The following is a 22,845-nucleotide window of genomic DNA, read 5'->3' as shown; positions in this document are numbered from 1 at the left end:
GAGCTTGAACTCATGAACGATAAGGTCATGACTTGAGCTGAGGGCGGATACTCAACCGACTAAGCCACCCAGGCGCCCCTGTTTTCCACATTTTAAATGAAACATTTCAAACATAATTATTTTCACAGTGAAAATATCCCTATACCCACCGCCCAATTTCTACTGTTAGTAGTTTACTATATTTGCTTTATCATATGTCTCTCTGTCTATCCATCCATCAATACATTTTATTTTTTGTGCATCTCAAAGTAAATTGCAGATGCCGGTAACTTCCCCCTAGTTACTTCAGTATGTTTATCGTTAACTAGAGCTCAGTATTTGTTTATAATTTTTTTTGAAGTGAAATGTATAAGCAATGAAATACAGACTCAAGTATACAGCTGCCAAATTCTGACAAATACATAAACCTGTGCACCCCAACCTCTATCAAGATGTAGAACCCTACCATCACCCCAGAAAGTTTCCTCATGTCCCTTCCCTATCGATACCTGCCCCCAACCTCTCGGAGAACAACACTGTTCTGATTGGTTCTACCCTAGGTTACTTTTACCTGTTCTGGAACTTTATATAAATTGAATCATACAGAATATACTCTTTTGTTTAAAGTTTATGTCACTAAACATAATGATTTTGAGTCACTTATGTTGTTGCATGTACCAATAGTTTGTTCTTTTTTTTTTTTTTTAAGTTTAAAAATTTATTTTTGTGAGAGAGAGAGAGAGTGCAAGCCAGGGAGGGGCAGAGAGAGAAGGGACCAGAAGATCCAAAGCAGGCTCTGCGCTGACAGCAGCGAGCCTGATGTCCTATGAACTGTGAGATCACAACCTGAGCCAAAGTCAGATGCTCAACCGACTAAGCCACCCAGGCTCCCTGTTCTTTTTTTTTTTTATTAGGAATAATATTCCATCGTATGAATCTAGCCCTGTTACCCATTTTCCTTTTGATGGATGTCTGGGCTGTTTCCAGTTTTTTGGCTCTTAGGGAAAAGCTGCTATGAACATTCTCATACATGTTTTTTTGTAGACATATACATCCTATGAGGTCAATACCTAGAAGTGCAATTGTTGGGTCATAGGGTTGGCGTGTAGTTTTTTAAAAAATATTTATTTATTTTGAGAGAGCGAGAGCATGTGCATGCACGAGTAGGGGAGGAGCAGAGAGAGAGAGGGGGAGCGAGAAAATCCCAAGCAGGCTCCACGTTGTCAGCACAGCTTGACACGGGGCTTGATTCCACAAACTGCAAGATTATGACCTGATCTGAAATCAAGTCAGAGCTTGAGGGCGCCTGGGCGGCTCAGTGGGTTAAGCATCCAACTCTTGATTTCAGCGCAGGTCATGATCTCACAGCTCCGTGGGTTTGAGCCCCACACTGGGGTCTGTGCTGGCCACATGGAGTCTGCTTGGGATTCTCTCTCTCTTTCTCTCTCTCTCTCACTCTCTCTCTCTCCCTCTCTGTACCTCCCCAACTCGCTCTTTGTCTCTCTCAAAATAAAGAACTAAAAAAAAAAAAAAAAAAAAAAAAAAAGAGATGCTTAACCAACTGAGTAACCCAGGCACCCCGGTGTATAATTAATTTTAAAAGAATTGGCCTTTTCATCATTTCTTGATGTGTCAGGTGCTTTATGTGCTTTATTTATTTATTTATTTATTACTTTATTTATTTATTTACTTACTACTTACTATGTGTCAGGTGCTTTACTTTATTTAATTTTGGAAATAGCTCAATGTGGAAGGTGAGGAAGGTGAGGAAGGTGATATCATCTCATTAATAAATAAATAAATAAAAGAACTGGCCTTTTCCAAAGTGGTTGTATTATTTTACATTCCCACTAACAATATAGGAGAGTTCTGGTTGCTCTTTATCCTCGTTAGCCCTTGGTGGGGGTCAGCTGTTTAAATTCTGTTGCGTATGTTGTAATATCTTATTTTAATTTGCACTGCCCTGATTATTAATGATATTGTCTTTTTCGTGTGCTTATTATCCAGCCATATATCATCTTTTGTGAGCCATCTGTTCAAATCTCTTGCCAGTTTTTCACCGGGGTGGTTTGCCTTTTTATTTATTGAGTTGTAGAAATTCTTTACTCATCCTGGATACCAGTTCTTTTCAGACATGGTTTGCAAATGTTTCCTCCAGTCTATAGCTTGGCTACTTGGGTTTTTAAAAAGTTTGTTTATTTTGGGAGAGAGGAACAGAACGCATGAGCAGGGGAGGGGCGGAGAGAGAGGGAGAGAGAGAGAATCCCAAGCAGGCTCCATGCTGTCCATGCAGACTCTGATGTGGGGCTCGAACTCATGAACTGTGAGATCATGACCTGAGCTGAAGAGCCAGATGCTTACCAACTGAGCCATCCAGGTGCCCCATCATTTGTTTTTAAAGATTTTATTTCATTATTTTTTTTAAAGTAATCTCTATACCCTGTGTGGGGCTTGAACTAACAACCCCAAGGTCAAAAGTCACATGCTTCACTGACTGAACCAGCCAGACGCCCCTTGCCCATTCATTTTTTTTTTTCTAATTTTTTTTTCAACGTTTATTTATTTTTGGGACAGAGAGAGACAGAGCATGAACGGGGGAGGGGCAGAGAGAGAGGGAGACACAGAATCGGAAACAGGCTCCAGGCTCTGAGCCATCAGCCCAGAGCCTGACGCGGGGCTCGAACTCACGGACCGCGAGATCGTGACCTGGCTGAAGTCAGACGCTTAACCAACTGCGCCACCCAGGCGCCCCCCCATTCATTTTTAAACGAGGTCTTTGAGAGCTTAAACTATTGATAAAGTCTTATTTATCAGTTTTTTAACTTATGGTTATTGCTTTCTGTGTCCTAAGAAACATTTGCTACTCTTAGCCACAAAGATATTCTCCTCTGTTTTCTTCTTCTTCTTCTTTTTAAAATGTTTATTTATTTATTTTGAGAGAGAGAGTGAAGGAGAGAGAACAAGCAGGGGAGAGGGGCAGAGGGAGGCAGAGAATCTCAAGCAGGTTCCACGCTGTCAGCACAGAACCCATCACAGGGCTTGATCCCACAAACCATGAGATCATGACCTGAGCCAAAGAAATCAAGAGTTGGATGCTTAACCCACTGGAGCACCCAGGTGCCCCACCTCTGTTTTCTTCTAAGAGCTTATGGTTTTAGCTTTTATGTTTACATCTATGATCCATCTTTTTTTAAAAAAAATTTTTTTTTAACATTTATTTATTTTTGAGACAGAGAGAGACAGAGCATGAACGGGGGAGGGTCAGAGAGAGAGGGAGACACAGAATCGGAAGCAGGCTCCAGGCTCTGAGCCATCAGCCCAGAGCCCGACATGGGGCTCGAACTCATGGATCGCGAGATTGTGACCTGAGCTGAAGTCAGACGCTTAACCGACTGAGGCACCCAGGCGCCCCTATGATCCATCTTTAATTACTTTTTGTGTACGGTGTGAGGTAGGAATTAAAGCTATTTTTTTCTATATAGAGATCCAGTTTTTCAGCCCCATTTATTAAAAATATTTTCCTCTCCCCCTTGGATTGGCTTTGGCACCATTGCCAAAACCAAATGACTAAATAAGTGTGGGTCTATTTTCAGCTCTCTATTCTGTCCTTGATGCATTGCTTGATCCTTATAATGGTACCACACTATGTTGATTACTGTAATTTTATATTAAGTCTTGAAGTAAGGTAATGTAAGTATTCTAACTTCTTTTTCAAGATTGCTTTGGAGATTCTAGATCCTTTGCATGTCTGCATAAGTTTTATTTTATTTATTCTTAATTTTACTTTTAATTTTTTAAAATTTACATTCAAATTAGTTAGCTTATAGTACAACAATGATTTTAGGAGTAGATTCCTTAGTGCCCCTTACCTATTTAGCCCATCCCCCCTCCCACAACCCCTCCAGTAATGCTCTGTTTATTCTCCGTATTTATGAGTCTCTTCTGTTTTGTCCCCCTCCATGTTTTTATATTATTTTTGTTTCCCTTCCCTTATGTTCAGCTGTTTTGTCTCTTAAAGTCCTCATATGAGTGAAGTCATAGGATTTTTGTCTTTCTCTGACTAATTTCACTTAGCATAATACCCTCCAGGTCCATCCACGTAGTTGCAAATGGCAAGATTTCATTCTTTTTGATTGCTGAGTAATACTCCATTGTATATATATACCACATCTTCTTTATCCATTCATCCCTCCATGGACATTTGGGTTCTTTCCATACTTTGGCTATTGTTGATAGTGCTGCTATAAACATGGGGGTGCATGTGTCCCTTCGAAAGAGCACATCTGTATCCCTTGGATAAATGCCTAGTAGTGCAATTGCTGGGTTGTAGGGTAGTTCTATTTTCAGTTTTTTGAGGAATCTCCATCCTGTTTTCCAGAGTGGCTGCACCAGTTTGCATTGCTACCAGCAGTGCAAAAGAGATCCTCTTTCTCTGCATCCTCGCCAACATCTGTTGTTTCCTGAGTTGTTAATGTTAGCCATTCTGACAGGTGTAAGGTGGTATCTCATTGTGGTTTTGATTTGTATTTCCCTGATGATGAGTGATGTTGAGCATTTTTTCATGTGTCAGTTGGCCATCTGGATGTCATCTTTGGAGAAGTGTCTATTCTTGTCTTTTGCCCATTTCTTCACTGGATTATTTGTTTTTTGGGTGTTGAGTTCTGCATAAATTTTAGAATCAGCATGTTAATTTCTATAAACAAACCTATGGAGATTATGATTTATGAATTAAATCTATAAACCAATTGAGGAGAATTAACAATATTGAATCTTCTAATCCATGAACATGGTATGTCTCTCCCTATGCTTACATCCTTTAAACATTTACCTTAGGAACCTTTTGTAGTTTTCATTATGTAAGTCTTGCGCATCTTTTGTTAAACTTATTCTTAGGTATTTTCTGTTTTTTTGTCTTTATCGTAAATTGGATTTTATTTCAATTTTACTTTTCAGCTATCTACTGCTAAAAAAAATCTGGAACACTTCACAAATTTGATGTCATCCTTATGTGGGGACTGAGTTAATCTTCCATATCATTCTAGCTTCAGTATACGGGTTGCCAAAATGACATTGTATGTTTTTAATAAAAACATAGTATCATCCACTCCTGTGAATTTTTAAGATACACTCCAGGCAATGGGGCACCTGGGTGGCTCAGTCAGTTAAGCATCCTACTCTTGATTTGGGCTCAGGTCATGATCTCACAGTCATGAGATGGAGCCCTGAATCCAGGCTCTGTGCTGACATGGAGCCTGCTTAAGATTCTCTCTCTGCCCCTCCCCTACACATACACACACACACACACACACACACACACACACACACACACACGTGTGTGTGTGTGCTCTCTGTCTCTCTTAAAAAAGAAAAAAAAAAGATACACTACAGGTAAGGAAGTCGCTTCTTACCTGGATCCCTTTGTGCTCCTAACACAGTGCCATGGACCCCTACAGGGAGCATTATGGGATCTCTGCCCAGAGTGCCTTCTCCTCTGGGTCACTATCTGGCTCTCTGAGGTTGGAAGCCTACATTCTCCACTACAAACTCCACACACTCACATCAGCTGTGATTTTGTAAAATGGTTCATCAGTCCTAAAACATGGTGGCAAAAAATGCTTCCTGAGCCAGAACCTGATTTACTGGCTCATTCCTCACATTCATCCCCAAATATTACTGGAGAGAGAAAATCCCATCTCACGGACCTAAGGATAGCCAGAAAGAGTGAAAAGAGAGGCACATCTGTCAGGCTCTTTAAAAGCCATTTCTAACCTCTTGGGTGGGTCATGATGACCCTTGAGGAGAAGACAGTGCCTCAAGCAAAAGCTGGGTGGCCCCAGCCTACAGGTGCTCTTGGAGCACGCGAAAACCTCTCTTCAGCCTCAGATGAGACTGGCCTGACATGCTTTCTAAGCTAACCACAGTATCATATTCTTCTTCTTCTTTTTTAATTGTAGTGAAATATGCATAACATAAAAGTTACTGTTTTAACAGTTTTAAAGTAAACAGTTCAGCAGCCTTAAGTAAGTACATTTGCACTATTGTGCAAACATCACCCCCATCTGTCTCCAGGACTGTTTCTCATCCCCTATCACGGTTCATCTTAGAAAATTATTTTTCATCTGACCTATGCTTTTTGAAGAATGAATTAAAAGCAGGTTGCCCAGCCCTCCACTCCCAAACCACTTCGCAGTCCTGGGATCCACAGTGTGATAGAAATCTTTCCTCCTGGCTCCCATTAGCTGGTCCAGGCCTCATGGGCCTAGCCCAATGCAGGGCTGTGAGCCCTCGGGCCCCCTGTCCGAAGGGGGTGGGTGGACGCCTAGGGGGTGGGGCTTCCACATTAGCTTCCGCCCCATCCTCTGGTCTGGCCCTGGGTCCATTAGGGAGATTGCAGTCCTGCCCACCCCCCGCCCCCCAAATTGTCTGGGGCTTCCTTTCCTTCCCGCCCTGCCACCAGGACCCCACAACTTTCCCGAGCCTCTACAAGCCCCTCCAAGCGTCCTGAGGGAATGTGAGACCCTTCCTTCACGGTGAAGCTAGCCCCGCCCTGGGGCAGAGCCCGAGGCCATGATCTTTCCCTGCCTAACTGCCTCCTCACGTGGCAGACCCAGTACAATTTGCAGTATAAATGACTTCTGAGAAGGGCTTTGATTCTGTAAGGAGTTTCAGCGGGCGCAGTGGCCCCACAACCACCGCTTTGGCCTCATTTCTTAATGGGCTTCTGCCTGCCAGGGGACCTTCCTTTCATCCTCCAGTTCTCCCATCGGTGAGTGGACCTGGTGTTCCAAACGATTGTCACAGGGCCCAAGGTGAAGGGTTTCTGAGCTCTGCGCCGTCCTGATAAGGCAGGCCTGGGCCATGCCTCACTGGCTTCACCCACAGCTTGGATTTCTCAGCCAACAAAGAGGGCCAGGCCCACAGGACTCTGGAATCACACTGGCCCTCAGACCTGGTTTCCCAGGGAGCACTGCTGGGGTCGGAGCAGAGTGAGGTTGGAACAAGAGATTAGGGTCCCAGGCCTTAGGTCAGGAGGGCTCTGAGAGAGGACAGGGCAGGGGTGAGGCAATCACCGCCCAGCCTGCACTCCTGCTCCCCACTCCACCCCATCTCTGAGCCACAGCCCTGCTCTTCCAGGAAATAGAGCGGCCACTCAGTGAGCTGTGTGACGTCCAGCAACTTACTTAACTTTTCTGAACTGTTAAAATGGAGATGTACAAATGGTTTTGGGGATTAAACAGGAATGTTCTGGTTGAACAAATGCCTGGCGTGGAAGAGAAACAATCTCCTCGGAAGACCCACCCCTTATCCAGACCCACCAAGGACACATACGCTATATGTCAATGCCAGTAAAAATCCCCAGACCTGTGACCTCAAGATGCCCTGCCCAACGGGAGCTGGAGGGGTCCAGACACCTCAGCTCCTTTTCCAAAGGAGGGCAAGGACATTTTTGTCATCATCACCCTCAAGGAGAAACCAGAGTTTCACTGGGCCCCTGGGTGGCTCGGTCGGTTAAGCATCCGACTTCAGCTCAGGTCATGATCTCATGCTTTGTGAGTTAGAGCTCTGCGTTGGGCCCTGTGCGGACAGCTGGGAGAATGGAGACTGCTTCAGAGTCTGTATCTCCCTCTCTCTGTGCTCCTCTGCCCCTTGTGCTGTTTGTGTCTCTCAAAATAAATAAATACACAAAAACATCAAAAAAAAAAAAAAAAGGGGGGGGGCGGTGCCTGGGTGGCTCAGCTGCTTGGGCATCTGACTTCAGCTCAGGTCATGATCTCATGGTTCATGGGTTTGAGCCCCGCATCAGGCTCTGTGCTGATGGCTAGGAGCCTGGGGCCTGCTTGGGATTCTGTGTCTCCCTTGTTCTCTGCCCCTCCCCTGCTCACGCTCTGTTTCTCTCTGTCTCTCAAAAATAAATGAATGTAAAAAAAAAATTTTTTTTTTTTTTTAGAAAAGAAAAGGAAAAAAAAAAAAAAAAAACAGAAACTCAGAGCAAGGAGGGAGTTTGGTGGTATGCCCAAGCCCCACCGCAACCCAACTCAATTAGAATCTTTGCCGGGTTGGGCCAGCTTTGGATAGTTTTTAAAAGTCCCCAGGTGCTTCTAATGTGTAACCAGGGTTGAGAACTGCTGGTTTAGTCCAACCTCCGCATTGCAGAGATAAAAGAACACACAGGGGGAGAAAACCCCAGAAAGGTTAACAGAAATAAAATATTTAAAGTGAAAGAGTATGGTTCAAATTAGTTGCCCTAAAGAGGGAAGTTGTTATGATTTCCCTATTTCTGTTATTGCTCTAGGCAGGCTAGCTCTGTGGACATGTGTCTTATAGGGTCACACCGGCCCCTGGTGCTTGGAAGGGCCCTGTGCTTGACTTACTGGTCTGCCGCTGCTGTTTTGAAATGTTTAATTTTTTTAATAAAAACAGGCCCCGCTGGTCCTGGCCCTAGATCGCACAGCTCTTAAAAGCAAACTGGATTATCACCCCTTTAAAGGAAGACGAAGAATGCAGGGCTCAGAGGCTTGCTGGACCTCCTGGGCTCCATTGCCCAAGGAGGTCCTTTCTGTCCACTCCATCAGGGGAGGAGGCTGTCCTGGGATCTCCTGTGGGAAGCAGTGAAAGAGTTCCAGTGCTCTTTCTTACAAGCTGTGAGAGCCCCTCTGAGCCTCAGTTTTCTCATCTGTAAAATAATGCCTGCCTCGCAGAATTACTGAGAGTGGCCAGAATTATGCCTGTCCCTCTAGATGCTGGAAATATGTGACTTCCCTTGCTTTATAGGAACACAGAACGCATCATTCCCCAAAAGAATGGGACCCACGTGCTCCAGGTGCAGCCTTGTCAGCCACCCCAAGGTCCTTTTTTCTCCTTCAGAGGCCCAATTACAGTAAGTTCCCAGATTTTTGCTTTTCTCACCCAAATGAAGGACAAGCAGTTTTGGGGAAAGCTTTCATTCTGGAGTGGGCTTGTAGGCTTGAGAGTCCCTGGTGAAGGGTTGCTGCTGCTGCCCTCTGGTGGTAATGTGTGTATATGCACAAATTCCTAACCTGGGAAACGCTTGGTAACATACTGCATTTCAATTATGATAATAATCTATTGCTACTCTGCTAGGCAAGAGGGATACAAAGACAAATAAAACATAGTTCTTGCCCTTTAAGAACTCACAGCTTTTAGAAAGTGAAAGGGAGATAGCTCGAATACAGTGTAACGTGAGAAGTTATAAAAACAACTCCCTGGGCACCTGGGTGGCTCAGTAGGTTAAACATCCGGCTTCAGCTTAGGTCAAGATGTCACGGTTCGTGAGTTCGAGACCGGCATTGGGCTCTGTGCTGACAGCTCGGAGCCTGGAGCCTGCTTCAGATTCTGGGTCTCCCTCTCTCTCTGCCCCTCCCCTGCTCGTGCTCTAGCTCTCTCAAAAATAAACATTAAAAAAAAAAAAAAAAAGCACAAAAACAAAAACAACAACACCCGACTTCTAGCTCCAGACAAAAGAGGGTACACATATTCCTATTATTCCCACTAAATAAAGCTGAAAACTTATGGACATTCTATATACACAGACATGAGAAGACCCCTTTGAGGTTGAGAGAAGAGGCAAACTTTGCTAGGGGCCTTGAGACCCAAAGAATGACATGGCAGTGAGTTCCCAGGGTTTTCTTTTATCCTTTTATATCTGACTGGATACTGGAGAAGCTGGCGACCTTATACATCCATGGATGCAGACTAAAAAAATCCCCGAGGAAAGTCTGCTGTCTCCAGTGAAAAGACCAGGAAAGGGGTAGACAAGCAAGACAGAAAACTTCTAGACAATAATCACTCCCATCAGGTAAAACTCCAAAAAACACCAAGCTAAACCAAATCAAACCAACAAACAAACAAGCAAACAGTGTCTCAGCCCCATCAGCAAAGGCTGAGTGGGATCCCACACTTGTGCCCACGCTGGGCATCACGAGGCAGCCCCTTCCCCTGCCAGGGTGGCATCAGAGGCCAAGTGGGGAGCTGGCACTTTTATCCCCACCCGATGGTAATGAGGACCAAAGTGGAGGTCCCTTAGGGAAACTGGACTCCACATCTATCCGCTGGGAACAAGATGCCCCCTCTGCCCCTGCTGGGGTGATGTCGGAGGAGGCACAGCAGAGAAACAGGACTGGCACAACCTCTGTGGTGACACAGTTCCCCCACCTGCAGTGTCAGCAGAGGCCACAGAGGCCAGGGGGAAGGGGGCTACATTTTATAAGTGATGGGGGTGGAAAAAAAAAAAGATCTGTCAACCCAGAATTCTATATCCAGTGAAAGTCCTTCAGAAATAAAAACATTCTCAGAAAATCGAGGAGTTTTCTGCAAGCAGACTTACTCTCAAAGAATGGCTAGTGGAAGCTGTAAAACACAGGAAAAAAATGATAAAAGAAGGAATCTTAGAACATCAGGAAAAAAGAAATAACAATGGAAAGAGTAAAAGTATGAGTAAAGACAATGCAATTTCCTTCTCAAGTTTTAGAAGTTTGATGGTTAAGGCAAAAATTATAACCAATGTAGGTATTAATATTTATAAAGAAAATAGACAATTTTAAGTGAGGAAGGGTAAGGGGACTTAAAAGGAGGTAATATTTCTATACTTTACTACATTATACTTCACCAGACTGTGGTTAAGTTATACATACATATTGTAATACTCAGACAAAACCCTAAAAAAATCTACTGGGGCAACTGGGTGGCTCAGTTGGTGGAGCATCTTACTCTTGATTTCGGCTCAGGTCATGATCCCAGGGTCATAGGATCGTGGCCACGTTGGGCCCTGTGGTGAGTGGGGAGCCTGCTTAAGATTCTCTATTTCCCTCTGCCCCTCTTCCCCCACCCGTGCACTCTCAATAATAATAAAAATCTATATAAAGAAATACACTAACAAACAAAATTAATAAATAAAAATTGAATTTAAAAAAAAGGTTCGGAGTGCCTGGGTGACTCAGTCAGTTAAGCTACCAACTTCAGCTCAGGTCATGGTCTTGTGGTTTGCGAGTTCGAGTCCCGCGTGGGGCTCTGCGCTGAGAGTGCAGAGCCTGGAGCCCCTTTCGGATTCTGTGTCTCCCTCTCTCTCTGCCCCTCCCCTGCTCACGCTCTGTCTCTCTTTCCTTCAAAAATAAATAAACAGTAAAAATTTTTTTTTAAAGTTTCAATTAGCACTGAGGGAAGGAGGAGGAAAAAACAAAAACCAAAAAATGAAATGGCAGACTTAAGCCCTAATAATCAATAATACATTACACATAGTCTAAATACATCAATTAAAAGATAGAGATTGGCAGAACTGATTTTTTTTTTAATGTTTATTTATTTTTGAGAGAAAGAGAGACAGAGTGTGAGTGGGGGAGGGGCAGAGAGAGAGGGGGAGACATAGAATCTGACGCCGGCTTCAGGCTTCGAGCTGTCAGCACAGAACCCCATATGGGGCTTGAACCCATGAACCATGAGATCATGACCTGAAGGGAAGTCGGACACCCCACCGACTGAGCCACCCAGGCGCCACTGGCAGAACAGATTTTTAAAACTGACTCAATTATACGTTATGTAAAGAAACTCACTTCAAACATAATGATATAGGTAACAGAAAAAGATCCGAGCCAGATATACTATGCAAACACTAATCAAAGAAAGCAAGACAGGCTATATTAATAGCAGATAAATTTATTTCAGAGCAAAGAAAAGCACCAGTTACAAGAAAGGACTATTACATAGTGATAGAAGGGCCAATACACCAAGAAGACACAGCAATTCTAAGGGTGTACGCATCAAACAACAGAGATGCAAAACATATGATGCAATATAATGATAGAACTGAAAGAAATAAGACACATCCACAATTATAGTTGAAGACTTCAACATCTTCCTCTCAACAACTGAGAGAATAGTTAGAAAATCAGCACAGATATAGAAGCACTCAAAAAACACACTAACCAATGGGATCGAATTGGTATTTACAGAACACTCCACTCAAAAAATGGCAGGACATGTCCCTTAAACTGGTCCCATCTCCCACCCTTCCTTGACCTCCCTACAGCATACCGTAAACACACTCCCCCTTTGTCCTCAGCCTCTACCTTGAATATTCCCTTTACCTTGTTGCCTGATTAGAAACCTGGCTTCTTCTATTTGCAACAGGAAATGCTTTTTAGTCACTAAGTATATTTCTTCCTGACTATAACAGTAACAAGGGGATACAGAATAGAAAATTCAGAAAAGTGTCAAATAGGTATGGATGTTTAAAATCACCATAATGTCTTCATCACCCAAAGACAACTTTCGGTACACTTTTATCATAACAGTTTAAAAATATACGCATAGAAAATTGGGGGTTCTCACTGCATGTGCTGTTTCACAGTCCTTGTTTAAAAAAATCTAATGTGGGGCGTCTGGGTGGCGCAGTCGGTGAAGCGTCCGACTTCAGCCAGGTCACGATCTCGCGGTCTGTGAGTTCGAGCCCCGCGTCAGGCCCTGGGCTGATGGCTCGGAGCCTGGAGCCTGTTTCCGATTCTGTGTCTCCCTCTCTCTCTGCCCCTCCCCCGTTCATGCTCTGTCTCTCTCTGTCCCAAAAATAAATAAACGTTGAAAAAAAAAAAACTTAAAAAAAAAAAAATAATAAAAAAAATCTAATGTTACATATAAAAATATTTTTGAAAGCTACCTGATGTTCCTTCCCTTTAGGCCGTACCGTACTTTAGTCATGCCCATTTGAGCTGTTTTCCAATCTTTCTCAAATTAAGTAACTCTATGATGTACCTAAGTCTTTTATTTGGATCTAATTACCTTCTTCAGAGAAACTCCTTGAAATTATTGGGGCAAAGTGAACTTTTAATTGTTAATAAATTTTTCTTAAATTACACAAAACGAAAATTTCATCATCGGATTCTACTCCATAGAAAGTCTAAGGCGGCTTCCTCCCAGTTTGAATCGGACCGTCTCAAATTCCCCTCCAGTCCTAAATTTTCAGTCTCGGTAAACATCTCCCAGCAGCCCGCACCCACGCCTGCGCACAATCGCCCAAACCCAGGCCTCCTGACCAAAGGGGAAACTTAAGGACACGCCCCCGAAGCGCAACCTCTTTAAATTTTAAAATGAAGGCCCGAGCCAATAAATGTTAAGTTTCTCCCGGAACTGGGTGCCCCGCTCACAGCCACGCCCTCCACCAATCAGGCAGAGAGCTTCTCCGTCGTCCTTCCAATCAGCGCCAAGGCTGGGAGTTACTCACGTAAGTTACGTAAGGCGAGCGACCAATAGGAGCTGAGTCTGGGGGCTGACTCAGCCAATGGCAGCAGCGCTTGGAGAGCGCGGGAGCTTTTCCACCGGGACTCCTGAGGGAAAGTGGTGAATGGCGCTGGTTCCCTGAGGCGAGGGCCCCGGCCGGAGCCCGGGGGCCGCGGCGCGGCCGGCATGGCCTGCTGTCACAACGTTATGTTGCTGCTGGACACCGCGGGCGGTGCCGCCGGCCGGAGCCCGGCCCGGCGGGCCGCCCTGCGCCTCCTCACTTACCTGAGCTGCCGATTCGGCCTGGCCAGGGTCCGCTGGGCCTTCAAGTTCTTTGACTCCCAGGGGGCGCGGAGCCGGCCGTCCCGCGTGTCTGACTTCCGCGAGCTGGGGGCCCGCTCCTGGGAGGACTTCGAGGAGGAGCTGGACGCCGTGCTCGGGGACGGCGCCCACGGCGCCCACCTGCCGGGCCCGGCGCCCAGGGCCAGCCACACGCACGGCGCCCTGATGGAGACGCTGCTAGACTACCAGTGGGACCGGCCCGAGATCACGTCGCCCACCAAGCCGATCCTGCGCAGCAGCGGGAGGAGACTGCTGGACGTGGAGAGCGAGGCCAAGGAGGCCGAGACTGCGCTCGGGGGCTTCGTGAACGCGGTCTTCCTGCTGGCCCCCTGCCCGCATTCGCAGAGGGAGCTGCTGCAGTTCGTGTCCGGGTGCGAGGCGCAGGCCCAGCGCCTGCCGCCAGCCCCTAAGCAGGTGATGGAGAAGTTGCTGCCCAAGCGAGTGCAGGAGGTCATGATCGCCCGAAAAATCACCTTGTACTGGGTGGATACCACCGAGTGGCCCAAGGTGAGTTAATGGTAAGGTCCGACTTGGTGCACGGTGCCCTGCGGGATCAGCCGGAACCTGGCGGCGTCCGCAGAGCCGCCACTAGACCCAGAATGCGACCAGCCTGACCCGCATGGGTCCGTTCGGGAGGAAAGTCCTGTGGTCACAAAGTGGGACAGTCTCCACGACAAAACAGGTAGGTCCTTGGGCCCTGCTGAGGTCAGCGTTTAAAGCCCTTCACAATTTGGGCCCTGTCCGCCTTCCCAGGGAATACTCGAGCATGTGAAGCATGGTCTCTTGGGTCAACAAATCTTGAGTGCTTTTTCTGTCTTATCAGCCACCCGGAAGCCTTTGCGAGTCTAAGCCTCTCTTCCAACGCCTTGCCCAGTGGCAACACCTCGGTCTCTGTTTTGAATTTGCACCCGCTTTTGTGGCACTTACCCTTTCCCAGTGATCACTTCCGCTCGTGCAAGTCTCTCCCTTTCATCTGGTCTAAAAACGTCTCAAAGGCAGGTCGGCACACCCGTTTGTGTCCCCTGCAGATGCACCTTGAACTTGTGCGAGCTCAGTGAAGTATCTGTTGACTAAAGGAGTACATTTAGGTACTTCCGGCTCTAAGTGGCTCATTTGGGGCCCCAGCTTCAGTTAAGCACCCCTTATGATAAGTATATATTTTTACCGTCATTTTTCTGCTGTCTGCTTGTTGTAATAGTCAAGCCATTGCACTGAGCGCCTACTGCACGTTGTAGCTGCTGGGGGTGCGGTGGTCAGCTGAAGTGGTTTACCTTCTGGTGAGGAAGATTCATGAAACAGATAGAATTAACAGATCAAACAGGTGAGCAGGAGGAGGTAAAAGGGTGGGGGGATTGTTGTATATAGGGTGATGGTCAGGGGAGGCCTTTATAAGCAGAGAAGGTGAAGGAGGAGGAATGTGAAGGCTGGGAAAGAACATTCCAGGCAAAGAAAAGGTATAAAGGTTTGAACTAGAAACGAGCTTAGTTTCAGCAAGTGCCCATCCATGGGGTCTAAGCAGTAAAAGTGCCAATTTTCTTCTAATTGATGGGAAGTGGGTTACCCAGGTGAAAGATGTGATTCCGCTTATTGAAAACTCCTGCCACTGAACGAGGGGTGGGTTAAATTGCAAGATTACAAATGGAACATGAGCAGATGCTTAAATAATGGTATGTAATGTTAAAATTTCCAACGTGCTTTCGCATACAAAGCCCAAAAAAGGCGTGGGAAATGCAAAATAAGGCAGCAGTGGCTTGTCAAAAGGAAGGGACAGAGTGTTTAAGGGGATTGTAAACATTTCATGGAGAAAAAGGAATCCTAGAACTTAAAATTTCTGAAGGCAGCAGATGAAGTGTTGGACCCATACACAACACATAAGTGTTTGATTTGGGATGATTGACACCAGATCACAACAAAGACTTGGTTCTGAAATTATATCAAATACTGGCTAGAAATCTTAACAGATGGGGCTTGGAGATCCTTCTCTCCTTTTTCTCTTTTTGGACTAGCTTTGCAATAAGGAGATTGATGGTACCTTTTTGGAGACCCCTTCCAGTTCTGACACTCTACCTTCTGAGGGGATGGGTCTTCTCTGAGGCTTCCCTTCTCACTTTAGCTGTGTGTTTCCCCTAAGAAAATGTCCCATCAAACAGGCTTTTCTGGAATTTTTTTTTCTGGTGAAGATTGATCCTTTACTATTCAAAAAGCCTCTGCCTGGCCACACCTTGGAGACAAAAGGGAGCTTTGGGTCCTGTCCTTAGAGAGCTCTGGCTACAAGGGCAGAGAAAAGGGAAGGAGAGAAAATCCAGGCCCTGTCTGGTGGAGCTCCCCATCTGGGAAATGGAACGGGAGAAACAGAACCTGAATTCACAGACTGGGGGAGGAGGGATCCAAGCACAGAAGTCTGGCAGAATAAAGGGAACATAGGAGACTCCTGGAACACTTTCGGCTTTCTCTCCGATTTATTCAACACCTACTTATTACCTGTCTGCTAGGTGTGCTGAGTGTACCATTAAGTGAACCAGACAGATGCTTTCCTGGAGTTTATAGTCTTGTGGACATTTATAAATCTCCAGATTCGAAACTATCACTAAGGCTTGTCTGTCAGTTATTCTGTAATGTGCATAAAAATGAAAAATATAGGGGCGCCTGGGTGGCTCAGTCAGTTAAGCGTCCGACTTCGGCTCAGGTCATGATCTCGCGGTCCATGAGTTCGAGCCCCGCATGGGGCTCTGTGCTCACAGCTCAGAGCCTGGAGCCTGTTTCAGATTCTGTGTCTCCCTTCCTCTCTGACCCTCTCCCGTTCATGCTCTGTCTCTCCCTGTCTCAAAAATAAATAAACGTTAAAAAAAATCAAAAAAAAAAAATTGAAAAATATAACCATACTTTTTATACTGATTGTGTTTTTTATTTTGAAATAACTTCAAAAAAAATTTTATTTACATCCAAGTTAGCTCACATAAAGTGTAATAATGGTTTCAGGAGTAGAATTTAATGATTCATCACTTCCATATAACAGCCAGTGCTCATCCCGACAAGTGCCCTCCTTAATGCCCATCACTCATTTAGTCCATCCCCCCACCCAGCACCCCTCCAACAACCCTCAATTTGTTCCCTGTATTTAAGCATCTCTTATGGTTTGTCTCCCTCCCTGTTCTTGTATTATGTTTTCTTCCCGTATGTTCATCTGTTTTGTATCTTAAAGTCTTCATATGAGTGAAGTCATATATTTGTCTTTCTCTAATTTTGCTTAGCATAATACCCTCTAGTTCCATCCACGTTGTTGCAAATGGCAAGATTTCATTCTTTTTCATCACCGAGTAATATTCCGTTGTGTATATATACCACATCTTTATCCATTCATCCATCGTTGGACATTTGGGCTCTTTCCATACTTTGTCTCTTGTCGATAGTGGTGCTGTAAACATTGGGGTGCATGTGCCCCTTCGAATCAGCGTTTTGTATCCTTTGGGTAAATACCTAGTAGTGCAACTGCTGGGTCCTAGGGTAGCCCTATTTTAAATTTTTTGAGGAACCTCCACACTGTTTTACAGAGTGGCTGCACTAGTTTGCATTCCTGATGGTGGTTTTTTCAAATCATGTGCATATATTACTTCTCATCAAAAGTTGATTTTTTTTCAATTCTTATTAAAGCTTTACTTTTCAATTGATTAGCAGATTTTTTTTTTTCCTGGCTATCCTCTAGCCAGAATCTCTAACAATTTCAACAAATTTTTTGTTTCCCTTTGGTGGAAAACCCCAAACAGGATCTGTGGTGTTGGAACTAGCTTACCATTCTCCCCTATAGCAGCGAACACAGGCATGGACACATGGATGGTAACGGCAGATATTAATTTCCAAACTGGCATGCATAACTGAAAAGTCTTACAATATATTGTTTATCTTTGTTACATGTGATATTTTCTGTTCTCTGATATTTCCTACCCTGGTTTTTTTTTTTTTTTTAAACGCTGATCATAAGCCAGGAAATTGATCCATCAAAGGATCCATCCGAGTCCATCAAAGGGTCATAATCCTCATATTAAAAGCACTATCCAAGATAGTTCTGGGTTCTTGGACTAGTCTATCCTTCCCTTGCTGTGACCTTGGGCATTCTTATGCCCCTCATTGAACTTGAATATATGGAAAGTTTGGAGATGTCTTGGAAGACCTCACATTTCCATAGCAATTTATTGTCTACAGTTATTAACTGTCCTGTGGAGTAGGCAAACCAGCACAATAATCATATTTTGGGGTAGGCACTCTTCTGTTCCCATACTACTTGAATATTCTCATGTTATATTGTGATGCTGCATTAAATATTTCATTTTATTACTGTTTTATTCCACCCCCAACTTTAAAATTCTAGAAGACAGGCACTGTGTCTCACTAACCTATGGCGTATAAAGTTTGCTCAATGAAAGTTTGAAATCCATGCTTGGGTGTTGAGACTCAGAGGGGGGTCACCTCAATGCTCCCTGATAGAATTCCCACTGATTAAGTAGGTCAGTTCAGGATGTTTGCTCAAATGGGTATTGGAGTTCGACCAAATTGTTGTAATAAAACAAGATTTTAATGCCTTAAAAAAAAAAGTTTGTTAAAAGAAGGTTGAATGGAGCGTTGGCTGTGTGTGAGGAAACGAAGAGCGGCTTTTACAGAGAAAGCAGTATTTGAGCTAGATTACCAAACTTAGTGAAGAGGGAAGGGGAAGACACAGGAAACAATGAACAAAAGCATGGATGATAAAACAGGGCATGTTCAGGAAACATTAGTGGTTCAGTGTGTCTGAAAAGCAGCGATGGGTGAGGGAAAGATAATGTGTTTGGAAAGTTTGTTTAGGGCTGGGCTATCCAAGAGTTACGTTATCGTGGAGGCAGTGGGAAGCCCTTGAAAGTGTTTTAGAGAAATGGCATGATGTGATATATGATTTGGAAGAATACTTCTTAGAGAAACATGGAGGACAGATTCGAGGCGGGACACAGACTTTAGAGGCTGTACAGTAAGAGTTCAGGCAAGAGATGATGAGGACTTTGGTGAGAGCAGTGAGGACAGAACTGAGACCTGCTTGGTCCCCCCACAGTCATGTGGAGTGGGTGAGTCAGCAGTGATCCCCCTCTAGGAGAGGGGCTCCTGCCTAGCTCCCTTGGTACCTAGCCATTGTTGTGTTCTGTTGTGTAGGACAGAATTATTTTTATTAATGTACTGTATGTTTCTTTTGACTCTTGACATTTCATGATTCCTCTCCAGTGATTTTTATCACTTCTGTTCCTTGCCAGAAAATAGAACTCAAGTGTTGTTTTCACTACATGGGCACTTTCTAGAAGGCATAGTATGTAGCAGTTATATTCTTAGGCTGTACAGTAACAGGATACTGGCCATTATTTGTGTTTGGCTTAATAAATACAATGATTGTGGAATTTGATCCTTTAATGTGGATGCCAGCTTGACTTTCTCTTGATCTCCCTAAGCTTGCTTTCTTTTTTTTAATATGAAATTTATTGTCAAATTGGTTTCCACCCAAATTGAAACACCCAGTGCTCATCCCAACAGGTGCCCTCCTCAGTGCCCATCACCCACTTTCCCCTCCACCCCACCCCCCATCAACCCTCAGTTTATTCTCAGTATTTAAGAGTCTCTTATGGCTTGCCTCCTTCCTTCTCTGTAACTTTTTTCCACCCCCCCTTCTCCTCCCCACTGATCTTCTGTTGAGTTTCTAAGGATCCACATATGAGTGAAAACATAAGGTATCTGTCTTTCTCTGCCTGACTCATTTCACTTAACCCTCTCCAGTTCCATCCATGTTGCTACAAATGGTCAGATTTCATTCTTTCGCGTTGCCAAGTAGTATTCAATTGTATATATAAACCACATCTTCTTTATCCATTCGTTGGATAATAAATAAATAAAGTTGATGGACATTTAGGCTCTTTCCATAATTTGGCTATTGTTGAAAGTGCTGCTATAAACATTGGGGTACAAGTGTCCCTATGCATCAGCACTCCTGTATCCCTTGGGTAAATTCCTAGCAGTGCTATTGCTGGGTCACAGGGTAGATCTATTTTTAATTTTTGGAGGAACCTCCACACTGTTTTTCAGAGCGGGTGCCCCAGTTTGCATTCCCACCAACAGTGCAAGAGGGTTTCCGTTTCTCCACATCCCCTCCAGCATCTATAGTCTCCTGATTTGTTCATTTTGGCCACTCTGACCTCACTCTGTGAGGTGGTATCTCAGTGTAGTTTTGATTTGTATTTGCCTGATGAGGAGTGACGTTGAGCATCTTTTCATGTGCCTGTTGGCCATCTGGATGTCTTCTTTAGAGAAGTGTCCATTGATGTCTTCTGCCCATTTCTTCACTGGATTAGTTGTGTTTTGGGTGTGGAGTTTGGTGAGTTTTTTATAGATGTTGGATAGTAGCCCTTTATCCGATATGTCATTTGCAAATATCTTTTCCCCTTCCGTCGGTTGCCTTTTAGTCCCCTAAGTTTTCTTTATGGGTGCCTCATTTATAACTACCTGAGGTTCTTTATAATTTTTATTTCAGTTGTGGGAGTCCCCAGATCACCTTGGATACTGGACAATGTGTCAACTGCTCCACCTTGTAGGAGGCACTATCTTACCATCCGAAACTTTCCGCCAGGATTGTACTAAAGCTGGGAAAATACTACTTGGTAGTGAAAAAAAGCTGTCAAGTGAATCTCCCCTCACTTCATGGATTTCGACTCTGCCATCTGATGCCACTTTAAACTGTTTGCTCTATAATTCTCCTGCGTACGAAGCCTCATTTCCACGGATGGAAGGAATGCTATTTCTCCCTGTTGAAGGTAAGCAAATAATATTTGGGGGGCTTTTATGGTCTCAGGTACATTCATTTCCTCAAGGCAGATCCATGCTTTTCACTTGTTTAGAGTTTCCAGCAGCCTAGGCGCTCAATGCTTGTAATTAAAAGATACCCATGTAAAGGGGCACCTGGGTGGCTGGCTCAGTGGGTTAAGCATCTGACTCTTGGTTTTGGCTCAGGTCATGATCTCACAGTTCATGGGTTTGAGCCCCACATTGGCCTCTGTGCTGGCAGTGCTGAGCTTGCTTGGGATTCTTTCTCCTTCTCTCCCCTCTCCCTCTCCCCCCTTCCCCACTCTCTTTCCCTTTCTTTCAAGATAAATAAACTAAAAAAACAACAACAAAAAAGATAGCTATGTAGAATCAGAGGTACCACAGGAAAGGGTTGGACATGGGCACAGTATAACTGCCAGCCCACCTTTGAGAGGAACTAGTGAGTGATTGTTTAAAGAGTTTCCCAGGTGGGGTGCCTGGGTGTCTCAGTCAGTTAAGCATCCGACTTCCGCTCAGGTCATGATCTTGCAGTTTGTGAGTTCAAACCTCTCATCTGTCAGCACAGAGCCTGGAGCCTGCTTTAGATTCTTTGTCTCTCTCTCTCTCTCTCTCTCTCTCTCTCTCTCTCTCTCTCTCTCTCTCTCTGCCCTTTCCCCGCTCATGCTCGAGTGCTCACTCTCTCTTTCCCTCTCTCTCCCCTCTCCCTCCCCTCTCCCTCTCAAAAATAAACATTAAAAAATTAAAAAAAAAAAAGTTTCCCAGCTGTTGTAAAGGAGGATAATATTGTTCAGGTGCCCAAGCAGAGGGGGTGGTAAGATTTCCCACCTCATAGAAGAGATTGAACAATTGAAGACCATAGAGAAGCGATGACTGATTAAGAGAAGAAATAAATTAGTTAAGAGGTGCTGAGAATGGTGCTTGTTACCAGGAAGAGCCAGCATGGTGAACTCTTCGTAAATTGGCTTTGCCGTGTGGTCTGTCGTATGGTGAATCTCCTTTGTGAATCCTGTCTCCACACAGGAGTAATCCTACCTAGAGATGTAAACCTAAAACTATGTGATGCATTATGTGCAGTTTAAGGAAACTTCAAGAGTAGTTTTGTTTAACCAGTTCTGTCATACCTAGTTTTTAGACTTTAACATTTTAATAAGATCTGATACCCTGGACTTAAGAGGCAGTGTTGTCTTTTTTTGCAAGTAATGAGTATTACTTGAATACTTACGTCGAAGGCGTAATTATTGAGAAGTTCTGACATTTAGTTGCACCCGTGTAGTTCTTTTCGTCTATCGCTCTTCCCAGAGAGCGAAATGAACTTGCTCTGATAGCCTGTTGGCAGTGGAATGACGGTTGAAGTGTGAAGTGACAGTTACTAGCACCTCGACTGACAATCTGATTTTTTTCTTCTTACTATTCTATTTTTAGTACCTCTCCCATTAGAATTTTAATATTCCTTATTTCTAATAGACAAAGAGATTCAAGAAACATGGACAGTCACCCTAGAGCCCTTGGCCATGCATCAGAGACACTTTCAGAAGCCAGTCAGAATTTTCCTAAAAGGCACAGCAGCCCGGTGGTCTCTCCCAGCGAGTAGCATTTTGGGCACCGATAGCTGGTTGCTACAAAGTCCAGAGGAGAGCAAATCAACTCAAAGGCTGTTATTTCAGCAGCTGGTAAGCAGGCTGACTGCTGAAGACTTACACCTGGTAGGTACCGTGTCCACGCTGAGTTATTCCGGTCTGATAACGCACTTGTACGGTTCAATAAGGGGTCTGTGAGGAGCCAAGGCTGGATCTACCTAACATACTTTCAGTGACACAGGTGATGTTTTTGTGAATCATACTATTTCACGGTAGCATCGTGACGGTGCTTGTCGGTGAAGAAACAGTTTATAAAATTGCATGTACCTTGATTCCCATTAAGTTAAGTTATATTCACATGGGAAGAAAAGGCAGCAGGTCGAATGGAAGTATTAGGGTGGTGAAATAATGTATGGCTTCTTGTTATTTTTTTGAGTGTTCTAATATATATTTCTAAACTTATGTATTTTTATATACTGAATGTCATTGCTATGAAGCCCTTCACCGTAAAATTGGATGTAATAGTGTTTAATAGTTCCACAAACTTAGAAATGTCTTCTGAAAAACACATAGGTACCCAGATTTGATTGAAAGGTGATGATTATTTTCAACTACTGGCAAATTTCTTACCTTACTTTGTCTTTTGCCTCTGTAACCTCAGAAGGCTTCTGTCGTCTAGATCCTTTGTGAAACATAGAATAACTGTACAGTCTCTGGACCGATGTTGTGCTAAGAGTTACGTGTGTTCTGAATGAAAGAGCTCGACTCAGGGAGTCAGCTGGGCCTCTGCTCTGTTCTGCAATTATGTATCTAAATCCCTTAAGTGGTAGTATTGCCTCATGGTTAAGAGCATGGGTTTCGAATTCATACACATACAGGCTTGGCTTCTGCC

The 22,845-nt window shown here is 44.3% G+C and overlaps 1 protein-coding gene across 2 annotated transcripts in view; it reads left to right on the top strand.

Moving 5' to 3' along the window:
* The first annotated feature begins 12,642 nt into the window (after positions 1-12,642).
* Positions 12,643-22,845, top strand: part of TICRR (TOPBP1 interacting checkpoint and replication regulator) — a 48,977-nt gene continuing 38,774 nt past the window's right edge. The window contains exons 1-3 of one of the 2 annotated variants that reach the window (XM_045452365.1): positions 12,643-14,055; positions 20,087-20,366; positions 21,841-22,079. In XM_045452365.1, the coding sequence (XP_045308321.1) occupies positions 13,393-14,055; positions 20,087-20,366; positions 21,841-22,079 (1,182 nt within the window). In that variant the 5' untranslated portion in view covers positions 12,643-13,392. Of the gene's footprint in view, positions 14,056-14,086; positions 14,870-20,086; positions 20,367-21,840; positions 22,080-22,845 lie in introns of those variants that run through there. The other variant, XM_045452366.1, reaches the window with a different exon arrangement.

The sequence above is a fragment of the Leopardus geoffroyi genome, chromosome B3 (genome assembly GCF_018350155.1).
Source record: "Leopardus geoffroyi isolate Oge1 chromosome B3, O.geoffroyi_Oge1_pat1.0, whole genome shotgun sequence".
In the NCBI taxonomy this organism is placed as follows: Eukaryota; Metazoa; Chordata; class Mammalia; order Carnivora; family Felidae; genus Leopardus; species Leopardus geoffroyi.
Note: the sequence above shows the minus strand (reverse complement) of the source record. Positions and strands in the feature narration are given on the sequence as shown.